At 42.7% G+C, this 25459-nt stretch overlaps 2 protein-coding genes across 2 annotated transcripts; both read right to left on the bottom strand.

Moving 5' to 3' along the window:
* Nucleotides 1–255: 255 nt before the first annotated feature.
* Nucleotides 256–7968, bottom strand: fam83fb (family with sequence similarity 83 member Fb). Its single transcript, XM_070974191.1, has 5 exons — nucleotides 7423–7968; nucleotides 2884–3051; nucleotides 1810–1931; nucleotides 896–1641; nucleotides 256–477 (listed from the first exon to the last, which is right to left on the bottom strand). Exons 1-5 carry the CDS (start codon nucleotides 7885–7887, stop codon nucleotides 431–433), a joined length of 1548 nt encoding a protein of 515 aa, XP_070830292.1. The 5' UTR covers nucleotides 7888–7968; the 3' UTR covers nucleotides 256–430.
* A 1414-nt stretch (nucleotides 7969–9382) lies between these two features.
* grap2b (GRB2 related adaptor protein 2b) lies at nucleotides 9383–15069 on the bottom strand. Its single transcript, XM_070984137.1, has 7 exons — nucleotides 14947–15069; nucleotides 14169–14256; nucleotides 12788–12879; nucleotides 12409–12531; nucleotides 10959–11118; nucleotides 10726–10818; nucleotides 9383–9724 (listed from the first exon to the last, which is right to left on the bottom strand). The coding sequence occupies exons 2-7, from the start codon at nucleotides 14244–14246 to the stop codon at nucleotides 9539–9541; spliced, it is 732 nt and encodes a 243-aa protein (XP_070840238.1). The 5' UTR covers nucleotides 14247–14256; nucleotides 14947–15069; the 3' UTR covers nucleotides 9383–9538.
* Nucleotides 15070–25459: the final 10390 nt, after the last annotated feature.

Raw genomic sequence — 25459 nt, 5'->3', positions numbered from 1 at the left:
CACGGACGGTCATTTTAAACCATTTCTTAATTGAACTGACATCACTGTATTGTGATTTATACCATTACTGTGATATGAAATTACCATGATAGAAGATATTGGCCTTTCGCCCACCTCTGCTCTCAAATATACACTCACAACTATGCAGTCAGGAAATATCACACCAAACTTTTCTGCATCCTACAAGGGCAACAGACATCCCATAACACTGTGTTTGATTTGATTTGTGATTCTATTGATTTTACATTTGGCAACAAGCATATACAAACTGCACGTCTCAGTACTTGAAGGACTGTACATTCGTCTGGTCTTTCTGCTAAGGCACTGCGTGAAGTACTCACAGTCTAAAATCAAAGGTGACGTTAGTTTAAACAAATCACTTGAAGGCTGTGTTCCGTGGCTCTGTGGTCTGAGGCCGGCCAGGCTCCCCTTACGACACCGTGCAGGTTTGTTTTTCTTGACGTTGACTCTTAATACCTGTGAGAAGAAAGATAGACATTATGTAGAATTCATCTCAGGATCCATAGAGGAACAAGTTTCCATGAAATGTTTAAATATTTGACCAATGCAGCAGTACTCGAGAGTAAATTTGTTTCATTTGCTATAAAATAAAGAAAGACGAGATCAGCACTTTGCAAACCTCTTGGCGTGTGTCACTATAAAAAATATAACCCACTGTGAACAGTTACTACCCCGATTCGACTTTTTTGGAATCAGGGTTGTACATGATTTATGTCTCCAGATTATGACTGAGCCAAAGAGCTCTCAATCTGCCTCCCTGTCCCACTGATTGTCCCACGGCCCCTCAGATTCACTGCAGGTTGGGAACCACTTGATTAGGATATTCCTTGATTCTGGATACGATCTGTGTTTAGCCACTTTATTGCTGACTTACTCTCGTTGTCCTGTGCAGTGTTGACAGTTTGCTCAGAGTTTGTCCTCTGACCCGCCTTCGACAGCTTCTTACTCCTCCATTTGGATGATTTCACAGTAACCTCAAAGTTGTCCTGGTTCTCATCAGTCCGATTGGTTTCTGTGGGCGAGGGGCACGTACTGCCCACCAGGCTGTTCACAGAAAGCTTACTAGATGATTTCCTCTTAGAGAATTTCTGCATCAAGTTGAGAAAGCCCTTCTTGGTCTGCGTGGCTCCTTTGGGCCACTTGAAGCTTTCGCTCGGGGCTTCTGAGAGCAGCAGACTCAACCGGTTCATCTTCTCACTGCTGGACAACCTTGGCCTTCCCGGGTCTGTCTCCTCAGGAGCCTCAGCCAGAACTGACCCTCTCTTGGGTCCGCGCTCCTGCAGAGACCCTGGTGGACGTGGGGCATTGCCAAACACCAGCGAGTACTTGGGGTTGTAGTATTTGTGTGCAGGCACCTGGATGTCAGCTTTCCGTGGGTCCCCTAAGCTGACCTGGAAGCGGGATGTGGTCGCTGGCAAAGGCGGCCGTATGGACCCTGATTTGGAGCGTACTGTCGCAGTCATGTTAGTGGCAGGCGGCGTGACGTGGAACTCCTTGTAGAGGTCCAGCTTCTCAGAGATGGCATAAAGTTCACGGAAGTCCAGGTCGAAGAAGTCAACCACCTGTCCCGTCATCACAGTGATCATGTTTCGGTCCATACGAGACGTACACCAGGAGAAACTGGGACAGAGACAAATAGCATTTAGCTCAAAGCTTTTGTTTCTACGGGAAAATGAGAATTTGGTGAATACTGGTGCTTTGGATGATTTTCTGAATAGTCACCAAAGTCAGATGTGTTCAAACCTTACACATCCGAGCCTCAGTTCAATGAAATTCTTAAGACCTCACCTGTACGAGCCAAACATGACTTTGTCCCCGTCCACCAGCATGTATTTATAACAGAGTGCACCAGGCAGTCTACCGAAGGACAAGCCGAAGCCGACTCCATGAAGCGATCTGGCTCTGATGTTCTGCAGCCACAGAGGGTCACAGTCAGACCATGGACAGGAAATCAGCACTGCCAGCAGTATTAACAGGGTGACATAGGAGATAGTTTGTCGGGACCCCGACCCTGAAAATCAGTGCACCACAACCCTCCATTCGCTGGAGGAATTCAGCTAAAATGGCCAGTTGATCCTTAGCGCAAGTCCTGCAGGCTGCCTTACATCACTGCAGCCAGTTATGTCTTAACTGTAGCTCAAACAGGGCTCAAATGTATGTAGACTCGTAATGTCAACTAAAGCTAAACTAAGGCAATGAGAACTTAAAGACATTTGTTCAAACTTAACTAAAATACAGTAAATGCAAAATGATTGATTATCAGGATATCTGTATGATTAGAACCGCAGCGCCGGGCTGCAGACACCTCTTTTATGATGGCATCGATCTCCTTTAGATTCATCTTATCTGCGATTGTTTGGCCTCTAACGATAGCTTTTACCAGCATATCATTATTTTCATGCCAAGCTAGTTTTGTTTTAATGTTTGGACACGCTGTCATATTGAAGGAAATGGCATCAAATTCATATCAGTTATCTTTCCAAATGTTTGCCTTTTATGCAGCAGAATTCCAGAGTGTCTGGCTGCCAGCCCAAATTATTTGCTTAAAGCAGTCAACAGTGAACAAATCTGACCAAAACTCGACATCAGTTGACTTTGTGGCTGTTCGCTCTGGCTCATGTGGTTTTTCTGAGGCGGTGCTGTGAAGGCAGTCTGTATCACTGAGTGGTTTACATGACATCGAGTTTTAATGGGTAGTAACACTGCTTTCTGGGGAGCCCTTGTATTAAACATATGATGAAGAAGAAAACCAACGATAAGAAACCTTTGACTTGTTGATTTTATGGTGGCTGTCTGTAAAATGTATCCAGGGTCATTCTGTGCTGTGCTATATTCATCTCCTACGTAAAAGTGGCGTCTTACCCGAAGGTGCTTTGAGCCAATCTGCAGCCTGGAGCACATATCCAGGAAGTGCGGCACACCTTGGTTATCCAACAAGATGTAGACGGGCACGGAGCGACGGCTGGCTGCATCCATCAGGTCCTGCAGGATCTGGAGGTCAGTGACCATGTCCATCACTATCGCGATCACCTGCAGGACAAACAGTTGAATAATTTATTTTAGAGGCGACGACAGCTGCAGGGGGCTGTTAGTGCCTGACGACTGAAAAAAGAAGCCAAACTTGGAAAAGTGCAAAAACAAACAAAAATATACATTTAATTTAAATTAAATAATTTCATTTGCCATTTAAAAAACATCGATGATTCTAACCAGACCAGTAACTGACGCATTACGGTATTCGAGTCGGCTTGAAATAAAGGCACGAATCAGCTTTCAGCATCTTGTCGATTTAGAAATGGTCAGACTTTATCTGTGTGATAATACAAGAACGATGTGATATCTGACTCGTGACTGAACGACTGCACTTCGTGCTTCATGTCATGTAATCCTTTCGCAAACAAACCTTTTTCCACAAAATCTTGTGTTTTTAAAAAAGGAAGTTTCTGAAATTTCTTTCCATCGAGTCAGTTTTTATCATGGATTAAAGGAAGAAAAACAGCTTAACCACTGAAAAGCAGCTCTGTTACTCATCCATGTTACCTCTCTAAAGCAGAGAGAGAAAAAACCAGTGAAACGCTTTTGGGCAGAATATCTTTGGAGACAGCGAACAAAGAAACCAGCAGAGGAAGCTAATCTGCCTGACTGAAGCACTTTGCCACCCAGTGATTCGCTCACCCTGAGGCCACACCGAAGAGTCGAAGCTGCTGGTCTAACAGCAGCAGACAAAACCGCTGTCTTATCCCTCGGCCGAGTTCCAGTCAGAGACTGAGCTTCACAACAACAAAAGGGGATCAGCTGAGGAATTTAGGCTCTTAAATCCGGCTCTGTCTTAAGAGGTGCAGCGTTGCTTTCTCCCGTCAGAGCGCTGGAATTACGACACGTTTGCACTTCGCTTTGACCAAATAAAGGAATTCATGAGCCAGCGGTTAAAAGAAGTTAAAATAAGAAGCGTCAGGCAAAACCAAACAGATGTGCACTTTTACGCTTTTTCTGCATCTAACTGTAAAAATGACGACGAAATGCTGACAGTTACTGAAAACCAATGCAAAGGAGTCCAGGGGTTAAAACCACCGTGTCCGACTGAGCTATATATGAGAGTTTTTGCTATATTCTCATAAATATACAGCATAAATTGATGAAGGTCAACGACAAAAAGCTCAACCAGTGTAGAAGTCAAGAGGCCAGTTAACGCCCCTCACAAATGAATGGAACAAACATACTGCTCTGGTCATTTTGCCAGTCGTGTAGCCAGAAAACGACAAACATCAGCACTCACTGCTGGTGCTCTCAGGTGGAGCAGTGACGTCGGTCACACCATTTCAGAAAGACGCCATGGCAAGCTGCGATTGGCCAGGCTCCATCGAGTCGTCTCAGCCCTTTTTAAGCTTCCCTTTTACAGTTACGTGAATGCTTATCGACCTCAGAAAGACACAGGTTAGGTCCATCCAGCAATCCTGGACACCAGAGATGTGCAGTGTTAAGATGAAGAGTGGGCAAAAAAAACAGAGACGGTCCTTTCAAACATGTAAGGACATGTTCGGTCCAAGCAGAGGATGGTGGTTTAGGAAAGGCCTGCAGCTACTCAGCTGTTCCACTGTTCCCTGAAAAGCAAAGTCATGGAAAAAGTGTCTCTTTTCATTTGCAACAAATGTTCCTCTGTGACGCCACAAAGGCCTGCAGTTACCACCCAGAGGACAGACAAGCTGGGACATGTGTGGACAGCAGACAGTGCTCTCTGACAGAATCACCTCTGAGTAAAGTGAGAAAAAACAAGCAAAAAAAACAAAAAAAAACAGTCAATTAGAAGAAATCTGATATCTGTGTGCCAAGATGAGCACGCTGGTTCCTGGAGAACTGGTTGCTCAACATACGTTATCTTAAGTGTGCGTGCGTGCGTGCGTGCGTGCGTGCGTGCGTGCGTGCGTGCGTGCGTGCGTGCGTGCGTGCGTGCGTGCGTGCGTGCGTGCGTGCGTGCGTGCGTGCGCGTGTCTGTTATTATTTTAAGATGAGCTCCTTCCCCTCCTGATGAACCACAAAAACAAAGCTGGTATGTTCGTCACATTCCACAGATGGACGCCGAGCTAAACAACCGGCTGCATGTTCAGTTCACTTCTGTCTCTGACAACTTCAAGAAACAGCAGAGACAGAAAAACCTTTCAAAAAAAGGTGTAATGCGAAGCTAAGGATGTAGAGAGACGGGCTGCCAGTTCCAACTGCTGTCTTATGGAAGTGAACGAGTAAACAAACTCAGCAGACTGCCGGATGCCCAACATGACGAGGCAATAACTGGAAAGAAGGCAGAACAAGCAGGAAGCAAGATAAAGACTGATGTGCGTGCTGTAAATCACCTTTACAAGAAGCAGACAGGGAGGGAAAGAGCAGCCTTTAAAGGGCCAGTGATCGCCATCAGCGCTCAGTTCAGGCGTAGCAGGTAGAGTGTGAACTCTTTGAAACCTGGAAGGAAGGATAGAAAAAGGTCAAGTAAAGGAAAACAAATAGTGAGGTGAAGGGAAAGACGGAGGAAAACTGGAGGGGAATCCATGAATAAGTTGCATAATGAAGCCAATCAACACAGCGCGAGTGCGTTTGTGACGCGTCCTTGACCCAGTTTTTACGAGGCGCAATAAGGCAGAGCCGAGCCGTCCATGAGCCACCGTGAGCGGGCGGAACAGATGAGTCAGCCGAGCTCCACCAGCCTCTGAGTAAACATGACGACGGCAAGTCAAACACACAGAGCTCAGCTCAGCTCAGCTCAGCTCAGCTCAGCTCAGCTCGCAGCTACTGTGTGAGGAGGCATTCATCACTTCAGCATGGATTCACCTCAGCTGGGATTTGTGCAACTGAAATGCTTAAAAATGGCAGATTGGCTTTGTAGTTTGTACAAGCAAACGTTGAAAAGGCAGGGAATAAGTTAGGTGGGTATTAGAATATATGGCCAAAAGTGTACGGACACTCCGTCCACATCCTGTTTTGTCCTCCTGGGTTGGTTTTCAGGGTTTGGGCTTCTTGTTCCGATTAAAGGAAATCTGAATGCTACGACATGAAAGTGTGTTTTTAGACAATAATTTGCTGCCATCTTTGTGGCAACAGATTGGAGAAGGTCCCTTTCTGAGGAGTAACTGATGAGTCGATCTCAGTTCTGATGAGGCCGTCCTCCACGCACACGATTAATTGATAATTATACCAGATAATTACCCATTAAATGTCCAATGGACAATGGACAGACGAGTTCAACCGCTGACCTTCGTCGTGTCCACATACTTTTGGCCACATAGTGTAGCATTGTTGCAACAGAAGCTGACCTTCAATGAACCCTTCCTATCCTTGAATTATTTTGGTAAGCTTGACAAACTTGTTGGCAAACCTGTCAAGCTTTTAAATGTCACAAACACCATCATCATCACCAACATGTGTATTGTCTTTGCTGTGTGTACATTTTTACCACATCTTTTATTTGTGGCTTGTTACTGGCGTACTATACTAATAAAACCCATTTCCCTTATTTGGCCTCATCTACTGAGCTTTAGCTCAACACATCATGTTATTGCTGCTTCAACGGCATCTTAGTGTTTCCAGACAATACCTACATGTCCAGTTTATACATGTGGTAATTCATCCTGACAATAGTGTACGTGTGTGTGTGAGTTATGGATGCAATGCCACAGAAGTGAACTGTGCCAAAGGAAATTACAGGATCCAGGCAGGTAATAAAGGCGTAATCACTTCCTGTATAAACTGCATTCTTTCACTTCTTCAGTCCCTCACACACGTTTGATCTCTGCTCTTCTTCTGAATTATTCAGCCTGCTCACTGTAAATGTGTCATCTTCCATCACAGGAGTTCACAAATCTGTCTTCTTCATCTAAGGTTTCTCCATCATCATCATCATCATCATCATCATCATCATCATCATCATCATCATCATCATCATCATCATCACACCCTCTGCTTGAAGCATAGTTAATTGAGTAAAAACTGGGATTTGCTTGTATTGTTATGTTATTTTGCCCATAGTTTCTATTTGAAGTAAATAATGAGCTCTTCTGTGATAAAATGTGGTGAGAGGTTTAAAAAGTGCATCATGTCAATACCTTAACATGTGCCCTGTGAAGCCTTAACAACACCATCACCAATACGAAGAAGAAGAACATAAGATGAGCCTCAGTCACTGTGGCTGTATGAGCTGCACCATTAGATCTGTGCTGTCCACCTTCTCTTGTGTTTAATATTAACATGATTCAGTTATTGATGTATACTGATGTGGATCTATGAGTCTAAAGCTGAACTGAAGAAGAGGAGGAGGAGGAAGAAGAAGCTGAATAGAACAAAAAGAAGAATTAGGCGTATTAGGCTGAAGCGCTGCTCATGTCCTCTTGTCCGTCATGTCCCTGTCCTCCTCACCTTTGTGGCCTCCTGGATGAGCCGTCGCACCACCTCCTTGATGTGAGGGCCGTTTTCTTTGGGCGGGTGTGTGTGCACGGCCACCCGGGTCACCCCTCTGAAGAACCCCCCGCTGGGCCAGCCGATATCCAGCGGCGGCACCTCGGTGTCCGACATCTGGGGCCAGTAGGTGGAATGGACCCCCGAGTCCGCGTCGGCCGTGGACGGCGACGCCTTGCTCCCGCCGCTGTCATCACCCGAGTCGTACTGGCTGAAGGTGCTGGTCAACACTTTGACTTCTCTGGCCGATAGAAAGTCTGTCATGTTGTCGTCTTTGAGTCGCGTTTTGAAGGCGCCGTCGCCATTCTTGAGGAGCTCCTCGATGGCCGCGCGCTGCTCCTCGCTGTAGTAAAACTCCGGTTTGGACTCCGGGATCTTGGCTCCGATTCTGCCGTCCTCCATGCACATGAGCTGGGATTCGGCCATGGCTGTGGCTGCTCCTGCTGGAGCTCAGAACTGTGGTACACTCTGTTGGATCCCGTTGATGTTGATCTACCTGTGTGTGACGCCAGGGATGTTTGCTTACCTGGCCGAGAGGGAGAGAGGAGGGGCACGAGGCATGACGTAACACCCATGCTGCCTTCAAGTGCAAATGGAATAAAGGCCACTAGAGTAATAGCGCGCCATAGAAAGACTGCTAAATGAGTCAATCACTGGGCCTGAATCTGTTGTGAAAGGTGGCTCAAATATAGTGACAGACATGGGCGTGGTAGTGGGGGGAGAAGTGGACCTGACTACCCAGGGCCCGAGTAGGGAGAGGGGCCCATGACAATCCTGATTTTTTATTTTTTATTTTTTTGTGTCACAGTCTGTGACATAAAGTTCATTCTCTCAGTTGATGTTATAAATATATTTGAAATAAATTATGACACCAATTAATTGGAGGGCCCAATTCATTCGAAATAAAAACATCACAAAAAAAAAAAAAAAAAAAAAAAATCAGGATTGTCATGGGCCCCTCTCCCCACTCGGGCCCTGGGTGGTCAGGTCCACTTTTCCCCCCACTACCACGCCCATGGGTGAGGCAATAACTGGTCACAACTTCACACGCCTGAGTTTGAAATGGTTGGAAATGGTGTGATAGCACATCGTATTTAAATAACCGAAGCTTTGCCACACTACAGCATCTAGAGCATCCACATGTCAATTTACACCTCACTATCTCAGTGTGATGATACCCAAGGAGCGTTGCGTTCACTGACGTTTTACAATTTGTGTCATGTAACAGAAACATGAAGTGGCCTGTTCTGTGTCGCTTTCTGCAGTTACTTTGCAAATCAAGTTATTAACACAATTTACATTCAGCTGCTAAATGCTGATGTTTTAAAGTTGACACATTAATGTATCAATAACTATGATGCAGTAATATACAATTATATATTCTGCATAATGCGTGCTTTTATTTCTAGCAGTTTAAGTATATATTAATGCTATTCTTCACTTTTTACTCATGTTAATTCTGTTTTTTTACTTAATGCAGTTTTTCTACACTTTTATAGTTATTTTTACTGATGTAAAGATCTGAACTCTTCTTAGGCTCATGGTTGCAAGAAAAGAGGAGAGGAAACAATCCAGATATTTGGATGGACAGATATGGATAATCTGTGATTTTTTTTTTCCTGTATTCAAAAAACCTTATTGACTCTCAGTAACATGGAATAATAATCTCCATCTTTGCTTTATTTTGAAATTAAAAATAAATCTTCAAAAATAAATGTTACATTCATATCTTGTATATTGTAGGTTCCCATTTATATCAAACATTCAGACCAAATGGAGTAAAAGAAAGGATAGTTGTGTTATCATAGGTGGCTACAGTACAGTACATGTTTTGTGTTTCAGTCACTTCCTCATCTTTATGATTAATGTCTAATGAACACATTTTCTAATATTGACCTCAGCAGGTACTCTTTATGTGATGATTCTTTAACTTCAAAAGCCAAACAGCTGTTCTGTTGCCTTCTGCTGCTAGTTCAGGGTTGTAACTGACAGTTAATTACAGTAATGTTGCAGTGGTTAACATTAGATATACAGTGTATTTGCAGTAATATCATGTCTGTGTCTGGCTGTGCTCCTCTCAGATGGGTTGGGTGTAGTTGGAAGGGAACAGGCCTGTCTTGCCCCTCAGCTGGCCTTTCCACCAGGCCTGGTCAGAGCAATCCAGAACCTTGATGATGTCGCCGACGTTGAACTCCAGCTCGTCCGTCTCCTCAGCGTGGAAGCTGTACAGAGCTCTGACCTGCATCGTGGAGGAGGCTTTGTGCTGGGCGAGGAGGAGGAGGAGGAGGAGGAGGAGGAGGACACACAGACAGATCGACAGACAGATACTCAAACTCAGTCTGTGAGCCAAGTGTCACTGATGTTTACAGGTACGATGATAGAGCTGCATTTCAACTCCCTGCTTCTTATGTGCTGAGATTTCTAGACAGCGTCATACCAGAATGAAAAAAAGGGTCAATAAAGTCATAAGAATGGTGATCTTTTGTTTTTGCAGCCACTGTTAAGCTTTCTTTTCTTTTTTCTTTTCTTTTCTTTTCTTTTCTTTTCTTTTCTTTTCTTTTCTTTTCTTTTCTTTTCTTTTCTTTTCATGTTGCAGTAATTCATTCAGAATCATGATTTGAATCCTATTTTGTCATTTTGAGGTTGCAGAAGTGCTCACATTGTTGCTGTTGGGTGGATGAATTGGCAGTGAGCTGCCATGCAAAGTGCGGTCTGACCATCAGGAGCAGTTTAGGGTTGAGTGTCTTGCCCAAGGACGCTTTGACATGTGGACAGGCGAAGGTGGGGCTCCGACAGCCAACCCAGTGATCAATGGACAACCCACTCCACCACCTGAGCCACCACAGCTGCCACTTTTTTCATAGTCCAGATAAATTGAAAGATTACACGTTTCTATATTTATTAGATAATGTCATCAACATGCTTAAAGAGGATTTTTTTGGGCTCCTAAGACACTGACACTTTTGAGATACCCAACAACAGATCAAATTTACAGTTGAAGTCATTGAAGTACTGTAGCCAGCTTCACACACACACACACACACACACACACACACACACACACACACACACACACACACACACACACACCTGCAAAATACACAAAACCAGGGTATCTTAAATGGATTGATTTGTTCTTCTACGCCTACATATGGACAAAGACACACAATACGTCAACACTGTCATTCAAACAATGAGCGTGCATACACTCTGCACATACTAGCAGTGCATGCAAAGTGAGACAAACACAGTACTGTTAAGTACCTGTCGTGGTGCAGGTGCAGGGGCAGGGGCAGGTGGGAGTGGACAGCCGGAGAGTGGAGGAATGGGGAGAGGAGAGAAATCGTCTCGTCTTTGCTGTTGGGACACAAAAACTTTTTTCTTCTTCTGCTGTTTGAAACAGTTCTGAATGTGAAGATGTTCACTACGACAGGCTACAGGAGGTGCTGCAGTGAGTGGACATTTGTTTCATGGCGCTCCATCAGTAGGCTTCCCACCTGCTGCATCTCTCGTAGGAATATCTCCACCTGCTTGGAGATGGAGTGCTCTTTGTAATGTGCCACCAGCTTGTTGAGAGAGGGAAACTTTTCTGACCAGAGATAATACTGCCCTCTGCTGTCCCGCATCACTTTGAAGTGCTGCACATCTGTCGCATGTCTACATGGAGTAAAGTACAGAGAGTGGTTTATTTTTCTTTGTATGCCTTTTCATGTGTCATTAAGAGCCCAAAACAATATTTAGAAATACTATATCCATCTCACTGTGAACATGAAACCTGTATCACATAAGTACAAACACTGACCGTCATTTGACTTGCTCTTACACTACACGATAAAATACTGTAAACTCAAAGTATACAGACTGCGTAATATGAGGATTTCATTTTATATATTTTAGGTCACATTTAGGCTTCTGCAGTTTGTTTATCTCTTTTTCCTGAACAAACATATTCACAGTCCAGCCAGAGCCAGACGAGCACCATGCAAATAAGGAGGATAAGCACAGGATGTCAAACAGAAATTAATGGACAGCACCAAGGTGCTCTAGTATACGTGTGTGTGTGTGTGTGTGTGTGTGTGTGTGTGTGTGTGTGTGTGTGTGTGTGTGTATATATATATATATATATATATATATATATATATATATATATATATATATATATATTAGTGCTGTCAAAATATCGTGATGCAAATCAATTTTATCGGTGTCATTTTTTTATGGCGAGATTAACATTCTTTGTGACCTAGTGCACATGTAGTTTTTTTATAAGCTGTGGCCGCGGCTAGTAACGTAAGAAAAACTACAGGGTCTGATTGTAAACCGGAAACACCACGTGTTTGGTCTCGCCTGCTCGCTAGCTGTAAAAGAGTGGGCTCACGGATATCAAGTGCAAAATGCAAAATGCAAAAAAAAAAAAATATATATATATATTACAGAAGAATAGAGAATTGCGCTGCTGCTGCTGCATGACATGACGTTACAAAGCTCTCTTTCTCTCACTCCCTCACTCTTGTCTTCTTCACATCTCCAAAATTTTGCCTTTTTTCCTCTTACTGTTATTTGATTTGGGCATCACAGCTGAAATTTGCATGGCTCTGACGGAGGTACCTGTGCGCCCCAAACATGGTTATTTGAGCAAAGAGGTGAATTGCAAAAGCCTTTATGACAGGCAGACTACATTTAATAAAGTCTAAATTTTAAACTGGACAGTAGAATGTCAGTCATACTGTATATGCTAATGCTGGTATCTGTGGGTACCAACACAATATCAAATTTGCCAGCAATATACTGAAAATAATGTATGTACATGTTGGGCATCAACCAAAAACAAACAAACAAACAAAAAAAACAATTTAACTGTAAGCAGTCATCAACCACACACATAACACTCTCAAATCTTAGCTAGCTGGACAATGTTAACGCTTTACAGACACACAGTGAATGCACCTGACAGAGATGGAGAAGTCACCTGGGGCTGCGTTTTTGCTGCCCCGTATGAGGAAGCCTCCCACCGGCTGCGACATCAGCTTCTCCTGGGCGTCGCTGCGGCTGAAGTCCTCCTGGTACCAGCTGGAGTCATGGAGGAGGCAGAAACTGAGCTTTCACAGGTGTAAGAAAACCTTCTGAATCATTTATCTTAGAGGGCGATGACACATTTCAAACTTGAGCAACAACATTAAACATTTTCACCTACAGAAATGGTTTTCTCATGAAGCTTCATGTTGTTTCCTTTCATGTGAAATGCTCTGTTAACCTATAAATAGATCATGTCTGTCTCTGTATTTGTTTCTCCTTCATCTTCTCTCTAGCTTTGTGAGACTTTTACCTGGGCAGATGGATGTTGATGAAGTTTTGGGGTACAAACCCCTCAACTCCATTGAGTTCTGCTTTGTACCAGTTGCCAGTGGTCTGCAGAATCTGAGACAGCGGGACACAATCAAGATGGATATTCTACACAGCATTGTTTGAACATAATTCAGTTCTAGAAGTGTAAGTAGTCACATTTTGTGCTGCAGTTTGAAGTTATTCAACAATGTCATGCTAATGATTCTCTGATCTGATTTATTGGCTGGTTACAACACAAAGGAGCTATTTTTTCCTTGGTGTTACAGCACCGGGAGGAATATAAACATATGTATATTCTTGCAAAGCAAAGAGCTTGAAACATAGTGTTTATTGTGGTCTTAAAACAAGTATCCAGAGAAGAATTCTGTTGAAATCAATTGTAAAACTGGCACAGAGATCAGGAAAAATCTCATCAAGATACAGAGTGCCGGCTTCTTATCGCCACCTACAAAAACCACCACTGCAAACTCAAAAGGTATTTTTGTTTAGTTTGTGCGTGCGTGCGTGCGTGCGTGCGTGGATTGGGTCTGTGGCTGAATGGTTTCTTCTCGCAGTTCATCTTTCCTGTTTTCTATTGTTACCGTTGTACTTTCTTGTATTTCTTGCCTGTTTTTTATTAAGTACAGTTAAGTACCGTGCAGTTAAGTGACTGCATTCCATTTTAATGTGAGGCACAATGAGCTTTATGTGCACCTGAAATGAAAAGACTACCATTGAGAGAATTTGCATGTTGGATGTTTTCATTGTTTTTAATATACACTGCATGTTCTAATAAGTCTGAGCAGACTGTTGATTAGTTGGATGAGTGATTAAGGGTGAAGGATCAGATCTATAAGCATCTCTGTCAATTAAGAGGGACGCAAACACATGAGGTCAGAGTCACAAGCTTTGTCCACGTGCAAAACACACACAACTTGTTACACTTGGGTTGCCGGACTCACTTTGACAAAAGAGTGAAAAGTATTTGCGTTCTGCACTTGAATGCTGTTACTATACTTATCACATACTCTCTGTCTGTCTGTCTGTCTGTCTGTCTGTCTGTCTCTCTCTCTCTCTCTCTCTCTCTCTCTCTCTCTCTCTCTCTCTCTCTCTCTATATATATATATAGTTTTAGCTGTGTTGTCACTGCATCGATATTTTCTCGTACTTTCTCCTTGCTTTTTGTAACACCAAAGATTTCATTGCCATCCCTTTGCAAATTGGAAATAAACTTGTATTTGAGCAGCAGGATGCAGTTTCACAACACATTTTCATAACGTGCTGCTAGCACAACATCAACAGTCTGTAATTTGAATGTTTTTCATGTTGAGAGCTATCCAGAACTTGAAAAGTGAGTGTTTGGCATGTGTGTGCGCCTTCACCTTCAGTTGCTCTCCCCTTCTGAAGCTGAGTTCGTCATCAACAGTAGCTTCAAAGTCATACTTGGCTGTAGCCTCCATGGAGAATCAGCTAAAAAAAGGTGGACAAGATAAGAAAAGTTTATTGTCCAGTACTTTGCATGAAATGGAAATTTGCCTGTGGCATTTTGGTAGCTAGGATACATGTTCAGCAACAACAGTGGTGTATTTTATTATGTCTATGTTGCACTAATGGTATACCATTTATAAAGGTGTTACATGTGTACATGTACTGAAAAATCATTACCTATTTTATTTATACTTTATACTGTGCTTTGCTCAAAAAGCTGATACTCTTATACAGAACAACAGCCCAATACCTTGTTAGACTGTATATATACAGAATATAACCATTGTTTGAATGTGATGCACATGTTGAAATACAAGGATTAAAGAGCAGTGTATTGATTCATTAAACAGCAAACCTGGACATCTTAATCTATCCATATTTTCATTTGTTTCTTATATTTTCTGTTTATTTCTCTCTTATCTACAGGACCACCATCCTGATATTTGCAGTCCAGAAGCATCACAAAAAAGTGCTTTAACCTGTCTTTCATTTTCTTTCATTTTACTTTTACGCATATTAAGAGACACATTTGGCAGACGAAACCAATAAACCATCACAAGCTTCAACGTGACTCAGTGTATTTCGTGGGACGTGGATGGATGGAGTGAGTCACAATTCAAAATGACAATCAGCTGCTGTTTGTGGAAGAGACAGAAACATTGTGCGACTCACCTTGCATGTGTTGTTCTCCCTGCAGAGCTGAGATCGTACAGTTTATCAAGAGAGGTGACAAACTGCCGTCGGCTCACAGGAAGCACAGTCACACTGCAGCTGCCACTGAAAACACTCTCCGTCACTGCTGACCACTTGCACACAGTCACAGGAACTCACACTGAAATAGACACTGGTGCAAGACGTGCACAAAAGGATTAGCACTTGCATACTCGAGTGTAGGAAGGAACACTTTATGAAAGCAATATTTAGGTTTTAAAGTAGCCGTATGGCTGGCAGCTGAATCTTTGATTTAATTCTTTTTGCACAATATGCAGTCTGCAGGTTCACAAACTGCAGCAGAGCATTCAACAAATTCAAAAAACTTACCTTTGGTTCATGTAAATAACCGATAACTAGTAACAACAGACAAAATGATTTGAAAGTAATAATAATAACAATAATAAAAATTACACTTGCTGGTGTTTTCCAAAGCTTTCAATGAGAGTTTAAAAGCAATAAATAGACCAACTGAAAACAAAGCTGAAGGCTACAGAGAGAGCTATTAAGTAGACCTTGATTTTGTTTATTTGTTTATTGTCAAACTATTACTTTCAACTTAATCTAAAATTAATGACTGAATTGTGTCAGGATGAGCTGTAGGGTCATTACAGCGATAAGTTACAATGCTAACACCAGTAAGCTAACAGGAAGTTAACATTCTAAACATCTGCATGAAACATACAATTCTGAACATGCATAACAAACCAATGTGCATGTTAGACCACTAGTGTATTAGCAGTTGTGCTAACTCATGTTAGTATACTAACATTTGTATTGACCTTAAAGTATCTGAGCTTAACAACATAAAATAAAGTATATGTCAACAAAATGAAAGTTAAGTCAAATCTGCTCATGCTGAGCTCGTTAACTACTCTTTGGGAATTTGTAATGCATTAACCAAAACAAAAAAAGATGCAATGTGAGATCAGCAACCCGCCTGACACAGCAGTGCTAATCATGCAGATCAAACAGACTGCACATTCATAAGAAACAGGGAAACACTTCACTTTTCTGAATCAAACATGCAACACAAGTTCCATCTATTGCATCAGTCCACTTCAGCTCACTGGTGTCCAAAACAGGAAGTTTAGTTCCTGTCAACAAACAAAACAAAACAGAGTTTGCCTCGTGATGATGATGATGAGGTCCAACTGCCAGTTCTAAATCTAAATGATCCAGGTTCGCTGCTTACCCCCGTGGAAAACCTGCCATTAATTGAACATGGCGGGGGATGTGGACAGTCTGAGAAATGCAGTATATCTGCTTCTCCAGCTGTTTGTCTTTGACGATTCCTCTGTGATATTAACTGTAGTAGACGTAGTTTCAAATATATAAACAGGTGAAGTCATCAACAGTGTCCTTGTTGAACAATGTCAAATGTAAAGGTTCAATCTTGCTGTAGTGATTGTATTTGCCACATGATGGCAGCAGAGTACAAGACAAAATCAGAATATTTGCTGTTCAGATATTCAGAACACACACATTTTTCCCAGTATCCGAATGTGCAGAGGTTGATATTGCAGGGCATGAATTATGGTTCTTTTTAATCAGACTTTTAATCAGAGGTATTTGAGTTTAACTGGATCTCAGGTATTAATACTTTATTTGCAAGACAGGCATGTGATGCATCTTTTTGCAATTGTACTTGCACTTGTGCTCTTATGCACTGCAGCAAAGTGAAGTTAATTAATATGCCTTAAATAACACAAATACTGTTCAGATAGACATTATTTGCCCACATCACGGCTCGTTTTTCAAGGAGACAAGGAAACCTTCTAACACCAGTTTGAGATGGTAGGAAAAAAGTCTTTTATGTACATCAAGCCCCCTACAATAGCAGTCAGCATCTTTCATAGATATTTCATAGATATGTAAGATGCATTTGGGGTTAATACAGTTAATGATTAACAAGTGTTTAATAACTCCTGAATTCACTGTAATTATGAAGTGTTTTCATTTCTGCACTTGAAGAGCCAAATCAGGTAGCTTTAGCACCAAGATGCAGACTGCTCCATCACTGCAAGACTTTTTGTCAGTTACTCTGACCATCATTGAATTCGTTTGGTTTGACAGGTGAGAGCAATAACACCAAAGGCAGTATCCCATCCGTGCAGTGATTTCATGCTACTTGAGTTTGGTGTCATTGGTTTTGGGGAATTAAGAGAAAGATGTTATCAAACTAGCCCTTTGCAATGCTTGCAAAACCCAGTTTTGAAATTTAATATTGACACTGGCAGCTCTGTGAGGCTGTGCGTGGCCACAGTGCTGCTTGGTGTGTAATGCCATGTAAATGCTAAGTAATCACAGTGACTGCTGTTTTTAAGTTATAAATGTGCCTACCATCAGAGATGCAATGCCTTTTATATGAATGTAACTATGCTTTCAGAAAGTATTGGGCCAAACCTAAGATTCTGCAGAGTAACTGCAACCAAGATGGCACCATCTGTATGTAAATTACAACAGCAAAAACACAGAAGACAAGCAGAAGATGAGCATATCACTTTCTAACTTTAAAGAAGAAAACTTCTTTCTGTGGATTATTATCAATGTTGGACTAAATATGTTTATTGCAGTGGACCGTCTGGACCTTTGTCGATGTTACCAGACATTTCTGTTGAAGTTATTGAATCAGAATCGGTTTCCTCAATGTTGCATCAGTTTTAAAATTGGTTGTTTGTCTGCTGCTGGCATCTATTGTTCTTCCTGTAGCGATTATATATTGAAATGGTTTGCAGCAGTTGATTCATGAGAGTTGTGCTGCTGGGTGGGACTGAGATGAGAAGGAGGAGGAGATGCGCCGGCGGCGCAGCGCACGAAAATACCAAAGTCTGCGCCTGCGCCGCGCTGGTGGCGAAGTCGAAAACAGAGCCCTCAGTCTCCCTCTCTGATATTCACACTCAGTCCCAGTGGTCGACCTGCTATGAATTCTCAGACCCCCGCGTGGTTTCGGTGGGGTTTGATCCTGTGACGGGGCTGAAAAGCAAATGCGATTTTTTTCCCCTCTTTAAAAAGCCAAGCGGGCTCCAAGCAATCAGCATTCCCACCATGAGAGGTTTGATGAATGGACTCAATGCACCCTCACAGAATCGTCCGCCTCTTGATTGCTGTTGCCAAGGTGACCTACAGTTGTACGTGCATCTATTGTCACGCAGCCTACTATGCAGCATTATGAAAAAACAAAGTAGCTACAGGTGTATCTATTCAAACAAGGTATTGTTGTGTGTGTGTGTGTGTGTGTGTGTGTGTGTGTGTGTGTGTGTGTGTGTGTGTGTGTGTGTGTGTGTGTGTGTGTTTGTCTGTGTGCACGACATGCTTTTGACTGTGTTTAATGATCTAAGCCCATGAAATATCCCATCTAGCTTCATGACAAAGCTCATAAAGCTCTGCTTAAACAGGTGGATAGGACTCGTAGACGGCTCAATACGGAGCTGCCATTCATTCATAATGGGCCGTTAACTCTGCTCAGTGCACGTCTGTGGCTGCAGATTCTGGTGATTGAGTGAGTGCAAATGGAAGAGGGAGAGACGGATGTCTTTGACAACAGAAACACAGAGATATGATAATTATTTTGTAAGCAAACATCACAATTCATTTGGTTTACCTCACCTAACTCTGCTCGTCTCCTGTCTCCAGAACCTCTGTCCAAGTCTGAAGAGGCAGAGAGAGTGAAAGGAGCTTCTTGACAAAACAGCTCTCTGAAATTCAAAAAGGACAAAACAATATCCTATAAGGGATTAAAAACAGCAAGACCGACATGTCTCAGCACTGCAACATCCTTTCTAACATTCAGAAATCAGACAGGAAAACATTTGCAACCCACAGTCAGAAGCTTGATACATCCTCCAAGTGCAGATTGGAAATGAAAATTTCCCAGCAGAGGCAATCCAAACAATCTTCATATCAAAGTCATTAAAAACTGTCAAATTCTGCTTTTTAATAAACTGGATGATAGTTTGAATGATCAGTGAACCCTGATAAAAGCAGACAGTTAAAATATATACACCATTTATTTGCCTTATACAGGTAGATTATTCAACAATGCAATCCATAACCTTTTTCTGCATACACTAAGTTCTACACTCATCCAAACAAGATACCCAAAATGCGACAGTATGCACACAAGTATGTCTTTGAATATACTCAATCCTCAGAAATATTAGCTTCACATCAGCTTCATGAAATTGCAAAATCAGATCCTTTGTGTACTCTATGGGGTTTTAACCTCACCCTGCTAGTGTTGCAGCGCTGCTTAGGTATGGCATCCAGGCTCTACAGTACAAGCATTTAGCTCCATATGTGAGAAAAAATGAGTGTATTGAAGGCTTGTATGAACTGGTGTGAATCAGTCTGAGCCACAGGGATTCGCCAAGCTCCCGCTCTGACACTCTTTCACGTTAGCAAAGAGCACTGAGTGGCAGCTTCTCAGGCAGCAGCAGGGGAAACAGCGTGTTGGACCAGAATCTCATTTTCATCGGACATTAAGACCAGAGAGACTGCATTTTGTGCCCATTAATATTGCATTTTATTTTATTTCAACTCCTACTTTGCCGTGTGTAAATCAAGTTCAGAGTTCTGCTGTTCAGAGTTCTGCTGCTAATCCCAGCAGGGATTAACTGTGATCCAGAAAAAAAACATTGTTTGCCTTGTGTGAAGGGAGGTAGCGATCAACCAGGCAGAGAGAGCGAGGGATGATTCTTTGGTTCATATAGGCAGGCTGGCCGCACTGCTTTTGATTCTCCATGACTATTGCCATTCAAAACCGGTTACTGACTGCTCGGATTTCTGCCTGTCAAGCAGCTTTTACACTCACATATCGTGCTACCGTGACAGACTCTGTGATATCAGCAAATATCGTATCATTTGCCACTCGTGGCCCGCCCATATTCTGGACATAATGATGGATAAGAGCCAATCTGTCTCTGTCAATGAATGTCCATACTTCACCTTCATCCTGTGGACCCAGACATCAGCGGCTCACAGCATACTTCACAGCTTACTGTATTATATGCTGAAGCTGTCAAGTGCAGTAACAGTAGCGTTGTGTGTCTCATGGCTGCATATATAGTACAATACATTATGCTGTTCATGTTTTCCACTTTTCATTCTTTTATTCAACTTTAAAGTTTGCTGTTTTTTGATAAAATGTAAAATATGTGTCTGTCAGTTCACTTGATGGGCCATAAAATGCTCCTCACCATGGCAACAGTTCCCATGTGCTACAGCAAACAGTGCTGAAATGACCCTCATTTCAATACCATGCATATTCATCTCATGAGGATGGTGCACGGGCAGAGGCTGGGTCAGAGTGGGTGGAGGTGGAGATAAAGAGAGAAGATGGAGGGATGAAGACATGCTGGTATTGCACAGATGACTGAATAATTCAGCAGAGCAGAGTCGCTGAGGACAGGACCGTCTCACGTGCTTTGATTTTCTGTGTGTTTGGTTGATGTGTTGACTTCATTCCTCTAGTTCCATCATGTGCTTCAGTTCAGCTCAAACTTTACATTCAAACTATACGTTTCTTTGTAAAGACTGCTGTGTTATGGTCGAGTTAGATTTAGGCACATGTATGTATCGGTAATGTGAAGAGAGGCACTGATTTATGTTTGAAACATGCACATTTCACATGTCTGTGGTTTGCAGAAACCTACAACGCCAACGTTGTATTCTGGCAACTGGGCTGTTCAGTTTCATCAAAGTAAAGCAAAAAGAAAGAAGTTACTGAGAGTTATATAATTTGGTGGTCGCCAAATTAAAATAACCAAAGTGTTCAAAACTAAAAACCAGTTCCAGAGGTTTGAATAAGAGAGCATGAGGAGTTCTGTCTCGTCACAGTAAAACAGTCCTTTGCTCTGAATCAGTCTAATGAAATAATCTAGCAAACATTTACCATTTTTTCCATTTCGTATATACATACATGAATAGATCTGGGCAAAACCACCAAAAAAACAACCTTAGACTGAATCACCAGTAACATTTTATATATCCGATTGTTGTAGACACATTAGTATTTCAATCAGGAGAGACAAGTGTATGAAGATAATTGTTTATTATGACGGACGATATGTGATAATTAAGTCTTATCAGAAAGTCTGTGGCGCTTTGACCCTACAGGGAGATCTTGTAATTGAGGGCACCGCGCTGAGATAAACCCCCGCATGGAGTCCAAACACTGGTGGTGGTAGCTGATGGCTCTGTTGACTGATAGGTGGATGGTGCTGGTGAAATGATGTAGCTGAAGAGGACTGGGCTGGAGGAGCATGCAACAGAATAGTGATTTTCACTGGAGCTTCATGAGTGTATGTCAGCTGAAGAGTACCAGGAAACTGCAGCGCAGAGAGACTCTGCACAAACGTGATTCACACAGAGAAAATAGACCGTTTTGGGGACTGTTTTCAGCTGCATATCATTGCATATTTGGAGCACCTGTGAGTATTTACAGCAGCAGGATGGCGTACGTGGGATTGACTCAAAATAAACTACTGTGCTTGTTTTCTTGGGAATGAAGGAACATGTCACCCAGTGCAACAGTGCGGATCCCTGATGTGCTTCTAATAGTTTGTGGAAATCTGGAGCTGGATGGCACAGGGGAGTAAGCTAAATCAGGCTTTGAATACACATGCAATACTTATTAGCAGGATCAATTCTTCGGTGGTTTTGGTCTTTTAATTGGATCTGTCAACAATGAGAAATGTATAGAATATCACCGTTCTTATCCTTTATATGTTTCTTTAATTTGCATCTGAATGAATATTCCATTAGACTGGGATAATTGTTTATTAGAAGTTTAATTTGCCCTCTGCTCTCTCTCTCTCCATACTTCTTTAGTCTTTTACACTCCATCTGAAATCGACTTTCACTTTTCATCTCTCTGCTGTCAGTTTCATTTTTCATGTGGCGTCAACAAAGAACCACGACCTTTTAGTCAGAGGTGAAAGGCCCGGTGTGTAAAACCGCTGAGCCTGCATGAATCACCATCTGTTTGACAAGACTGTGCGCCGATGATTGGTTTGGGTAATCTGAACACTTGTTTGAGTAGCCGTTGATTTATATATTGAGAGAGAGAGAAAAAGCAAGAAAAATGAAGCAGACTATAGAGAGAGGAGGAGGATAGGAAGGGGAAAAGAGGAGGAGAGAGGAAGGCTAATGACTTTCTGGCTCTCCAGAGCAAAAGCAAGATTTGTATAATCGATGATCTGACTTTTTCATAAAGTGGGTGTAAACATCTCAAGCAAGGCATGCCGGACAGATGAGGACTTATTAAGAGTCACTCTGCGCTGCTCACATCATTCAGAGCATCAGTCAGAGCAAGCACGAACAAACTGCTCTTCACTGTCAAATGCAGTTCATCTCAGGATCACAGCAAACTGACGTGGAGAGCGCCATGAAAGGGAATGGAAACAGCAGCTCCACTACAACTGCACTGAGAACAAAGTGAGAACAAAACACTGATGCGAAGCAAATGGAGTTTAGGGAAGACAACAAAGACGACAGTCATCTGAAGCAGCGACCTGAGCAGCAGTGACGTCACACTGTCCTGTGGATGTATGGTGGCTGCTTTGGCTCAAACCCACACTGTCAGGAATACCCTGGAAGATTTCAGTGTCTCAGACAAATGGGAGAAATTTCTTTCAAATAATTTCTGTATGTATAAAGAATGACATCATCGAGGGTGCCCAATGAGAGCAGAGATTCTCGTGGTCGGCGCTTCTCTGGTGAATTCTTCCTCCCTGATTTCTTGCAGTGTGTCACACATCATTCAGGGGAATTCACGTTTCATTCCCTGAGCGCTGGACATTTTTGTGTCTTTCTGGCTCAGTCACAGCATCACCGGTCTGCGTGACTTCAGCTTGTATCTCCGACTCAACTGCGTCATTGTCATTAGACCTGCCTGGTTTTGGGGGGGTTGTTAAGGTTTGCTTGTTTTGCCACGTCTGATCCCTCTCGCTCATCGCTGTTTGCCATTATGCTGCTCAGAAAGGCTACTGTATTCAAGGCAGTGTTCATGGCATAGGCTAGCCTGCAGCCTGCACATTCATGACAAAGTGAAGATTCATTTTTCAAATGGGAAATTTAATTCAGCATATATTAATACAACTCAGATTGTGCTTAGAGGGAATTATTTTTACTATTATTTTTGACCTAACAGAGCATAACAGAAGCCCTGCTGTGCATGCAAACACCCAGTGAAATATGAACAGAACCTCTCCATGGCCTTTTTAGATAATGTCTTAAGCGACAGTGATTTGCCACAGAATAAAGCTTTGTCAACTAAAATGAAACCATTAACTTTTGCAAAATTTGACAAAATTGGATGAGAACGTTTTGGAAAACTTTATATTTATATATAATTGATATTTCAAGTGTATTAATATTTGGTTTACTGACAGGATACAGTTCCACTATGTGAGCTACAAATGCTCATTTTCAGTCTAAGTCATAAAGTAAGGCTGCAGAGGAGAAGAGCTCCAATTTCCCACAATTTGTGACTCCTACACTCACTGAAAGACTTTCTCCAACGGCGCATCTCCACTTCCTTCTCATCTCAGTCCCACCCAGCGGCGCAACTCAGAAAGAGGGAGGGGAGAAGGCGTGGAGTGTTTGTTGTTGTATTGTATTGTGTTGTTTTGTTTTGTAGTCTGTTCTATATTTTGTGGTATATTTTGTTTATATATATATTCTCAATATAAATATTTTGTTTTCATATTTGCTTTTTATATATACAGTTCTGGGCTGCATGGTGGCGCAGCAGGTAGTGCGCGTGCCTCACAGCAAGAAGGTTGCCAGTTCGATTCCCGGGTTGGGCCTTTCTGTTTGCATGTTCCTCCCGTGCATGCGTGGGTTCTCTCCGGGCACTCCGGCTTCCTCCCACAGACCAAAAACATGCTCATTAGGTTGATTGGTTGTGTGTATGTGCCCTGCGATCGGCTGGCGACTGGTCCAGGGTGTACCCCGCCTCCCGCCCATTGACAGCCGAGATAGGCTCCGGCCCCCCGCGACCCAAAAGGGATAAGTGGCATAGAAAATGGATGGATATATAGTTCTCTCTCTTTTCTAATTTTTTCTAATTCTATTCTTGTAGGAGCACTGCAACAAAAAAAAATGCCCTCGGGGAAAAATAAAGGATTTCTGATTCTGATGTGTAAATATGAGGTCCTTAGATGGTAAATCCTCATCCTCCTCATCCTCCTCAAAGCAGTGATGTACTCCTTCTTTGTAGATAACGTTAAGCATTACTATGATAACATTTGTATTTGGGATGAAATGACGTCACGTGGGAAACAGCGGACAGCGATCATCACTTACTTTTTTTCACCTGTCTGTCTCTCTCTGTCTCTCAGTGCTCTGAGACAGATGCAGTATATCTGCTCTGTAGGATGTCACGGCTGTTTCTGTTGGCACAGCGACGTTAACGGATTAGTTCTCATCCCTGTTTCACCTGTGTCCACCTGTGTACATTCAGTCAGGGTGAGTGACCGTTATGTGTGCCGAACGTGCTTGTGATGTGGTCAGATGAGATACGGATCAAAATATATAAATTTAGGTCTGACTGTATGTGCTGATTCAGATAGCTGCATTGAATTGTGGCTGTTGCTAATAATTGATCACAGTGAAATGCCAGACACTGTGGAAACCTGACTGTGAGGTGTTGGTGACGTGAGCGCACGACTGCGCCGGTTTACGAAAATCCACTTGCACTGCTGGCGTACAGAGTTGACCAGGTCTGAGGTGGCGAGCTTTCAGCTCAATTTTACGCCGACTCATTATGCCGACACCTCCCCCCTACTGCGCCGCAACGCCCATCCTGGCTCACCTCCATATGCCTCGGTTTACCAAAATACCAAGTGCGCCGTGCGCCTGCCTGCGCCGCTCGAAAATACTACTGCGCCGGCGGCGAAGTCGAAAATAGAGCCCTGAGTGTTGTTTCTCTGCTTTGGAGTAACGGGGTGAAGAAGACAGTATGGAAAACAAAACACTGAAGAGTGGCTACGCTGGGTCCTCTTAAAATGGAAATTCACGCACCTGCACTTGAGATCATTTAGTGCATATAAACTCAATGCACAGCATTACAGGGGCTCACACTGGTGAATCCAGCCAAAAACCTCTCTTGATTTGCCTCATTAACTCTCTGTCAATCATGAAAGAGGACTGAAAAGAAGCTGAAGATATCCAGAGATAATTTAAAAAATCTCATAGAATTTGGATGTGGATTCTACAAAGTGGGATTCAATATGAGGAAGATTAGCATCAAATAGTTTATACATGCGTTGAATACAGAGGGGCTGCAAAACTCTGTGACACTACTGACGCTGGCCAGTAGGGGTCAGTGGAGAGCTGCAGTCTGATTACATATGCAGACTTTCGACCAACACTGGGGTTGAGATATGTACACAACTACTCTCTTTCTCACACACACACACACACACACACACACACACACACACACACACACACACACACACACACACAC

This window comes from Chaetodon trifascialis, chromosome 2 (genome assembly GCF_039877785.1).
Source record: "Chaetodon trifascialis isolate fChaTrf1 chromosome 2, fChaTrf1.hap1, whole genome shotgun sequence".
Classification (NCBI taxonomy): domain Eukaryota; kingdom Metazoa; phylum Chordata; class Actinopteri; order Chaetodontiformes; family Chaetodontidae; genus Chaetodon; species Chaetodon trifascialis.
The sequence above is the reverse complement of the archived record's forward strand: the minus strand, read 5'-3'. Positions and strand labels throughout refer to the sequence as shown.

What these genes read in the sequence shown, in the direction of transcription:
- fam83fb (XM_070974191.1), bottom strand. Translation starts at nt 7,887, where the DNA reads ATGGCCGAATCCCAGCTCATGTGCATGGAGGACGGCAGAATCGGAGCC. An exon ending in TCATCCAGGAGGCCACAAAG is followed by an intron (nt 3,052 to 7,422) that starts GTGAGGAGGACA and finishes TTTGTCCTGCAG; the next exon opens with GTGATCGCGATAGTGATGGA. An exon ending in GTCATGTTTGGCTCGTACAG is followed by an intron (nt 1,642 to 1,809) that starts GTGAGGTCTTAA and finishes TCTCTGTCCCAG; the next exon opens with TTTCTCCTGGTGTACGTCTC.
- grap2b (XM_070984137.1), bottom strand. Translation starts at nt 14,246, where the DNA reads ATGGAGGCTACAGCCAAGTATGACTTTGAAGCTACTGTTGATGACGAA. An exon ending in GAAGGGGAGAGCAACTGAAG is followed by an intron (nt 12,880 to 14,168) that starts GTGAAGGCGCAC and finishes CCGCTGTCTCAG; the next exon opens with ATTCTGCAGACCACTGGCAA. An exon ending in TCCTACGAGAGATGCAGCAG is followed by an intron (nt 10,819 to 10,958) that starts GTGGGAAGCCTA and finishes GTGTCCCAACAG; the next exon opens with CAAAGACGAGACGATTTCTC.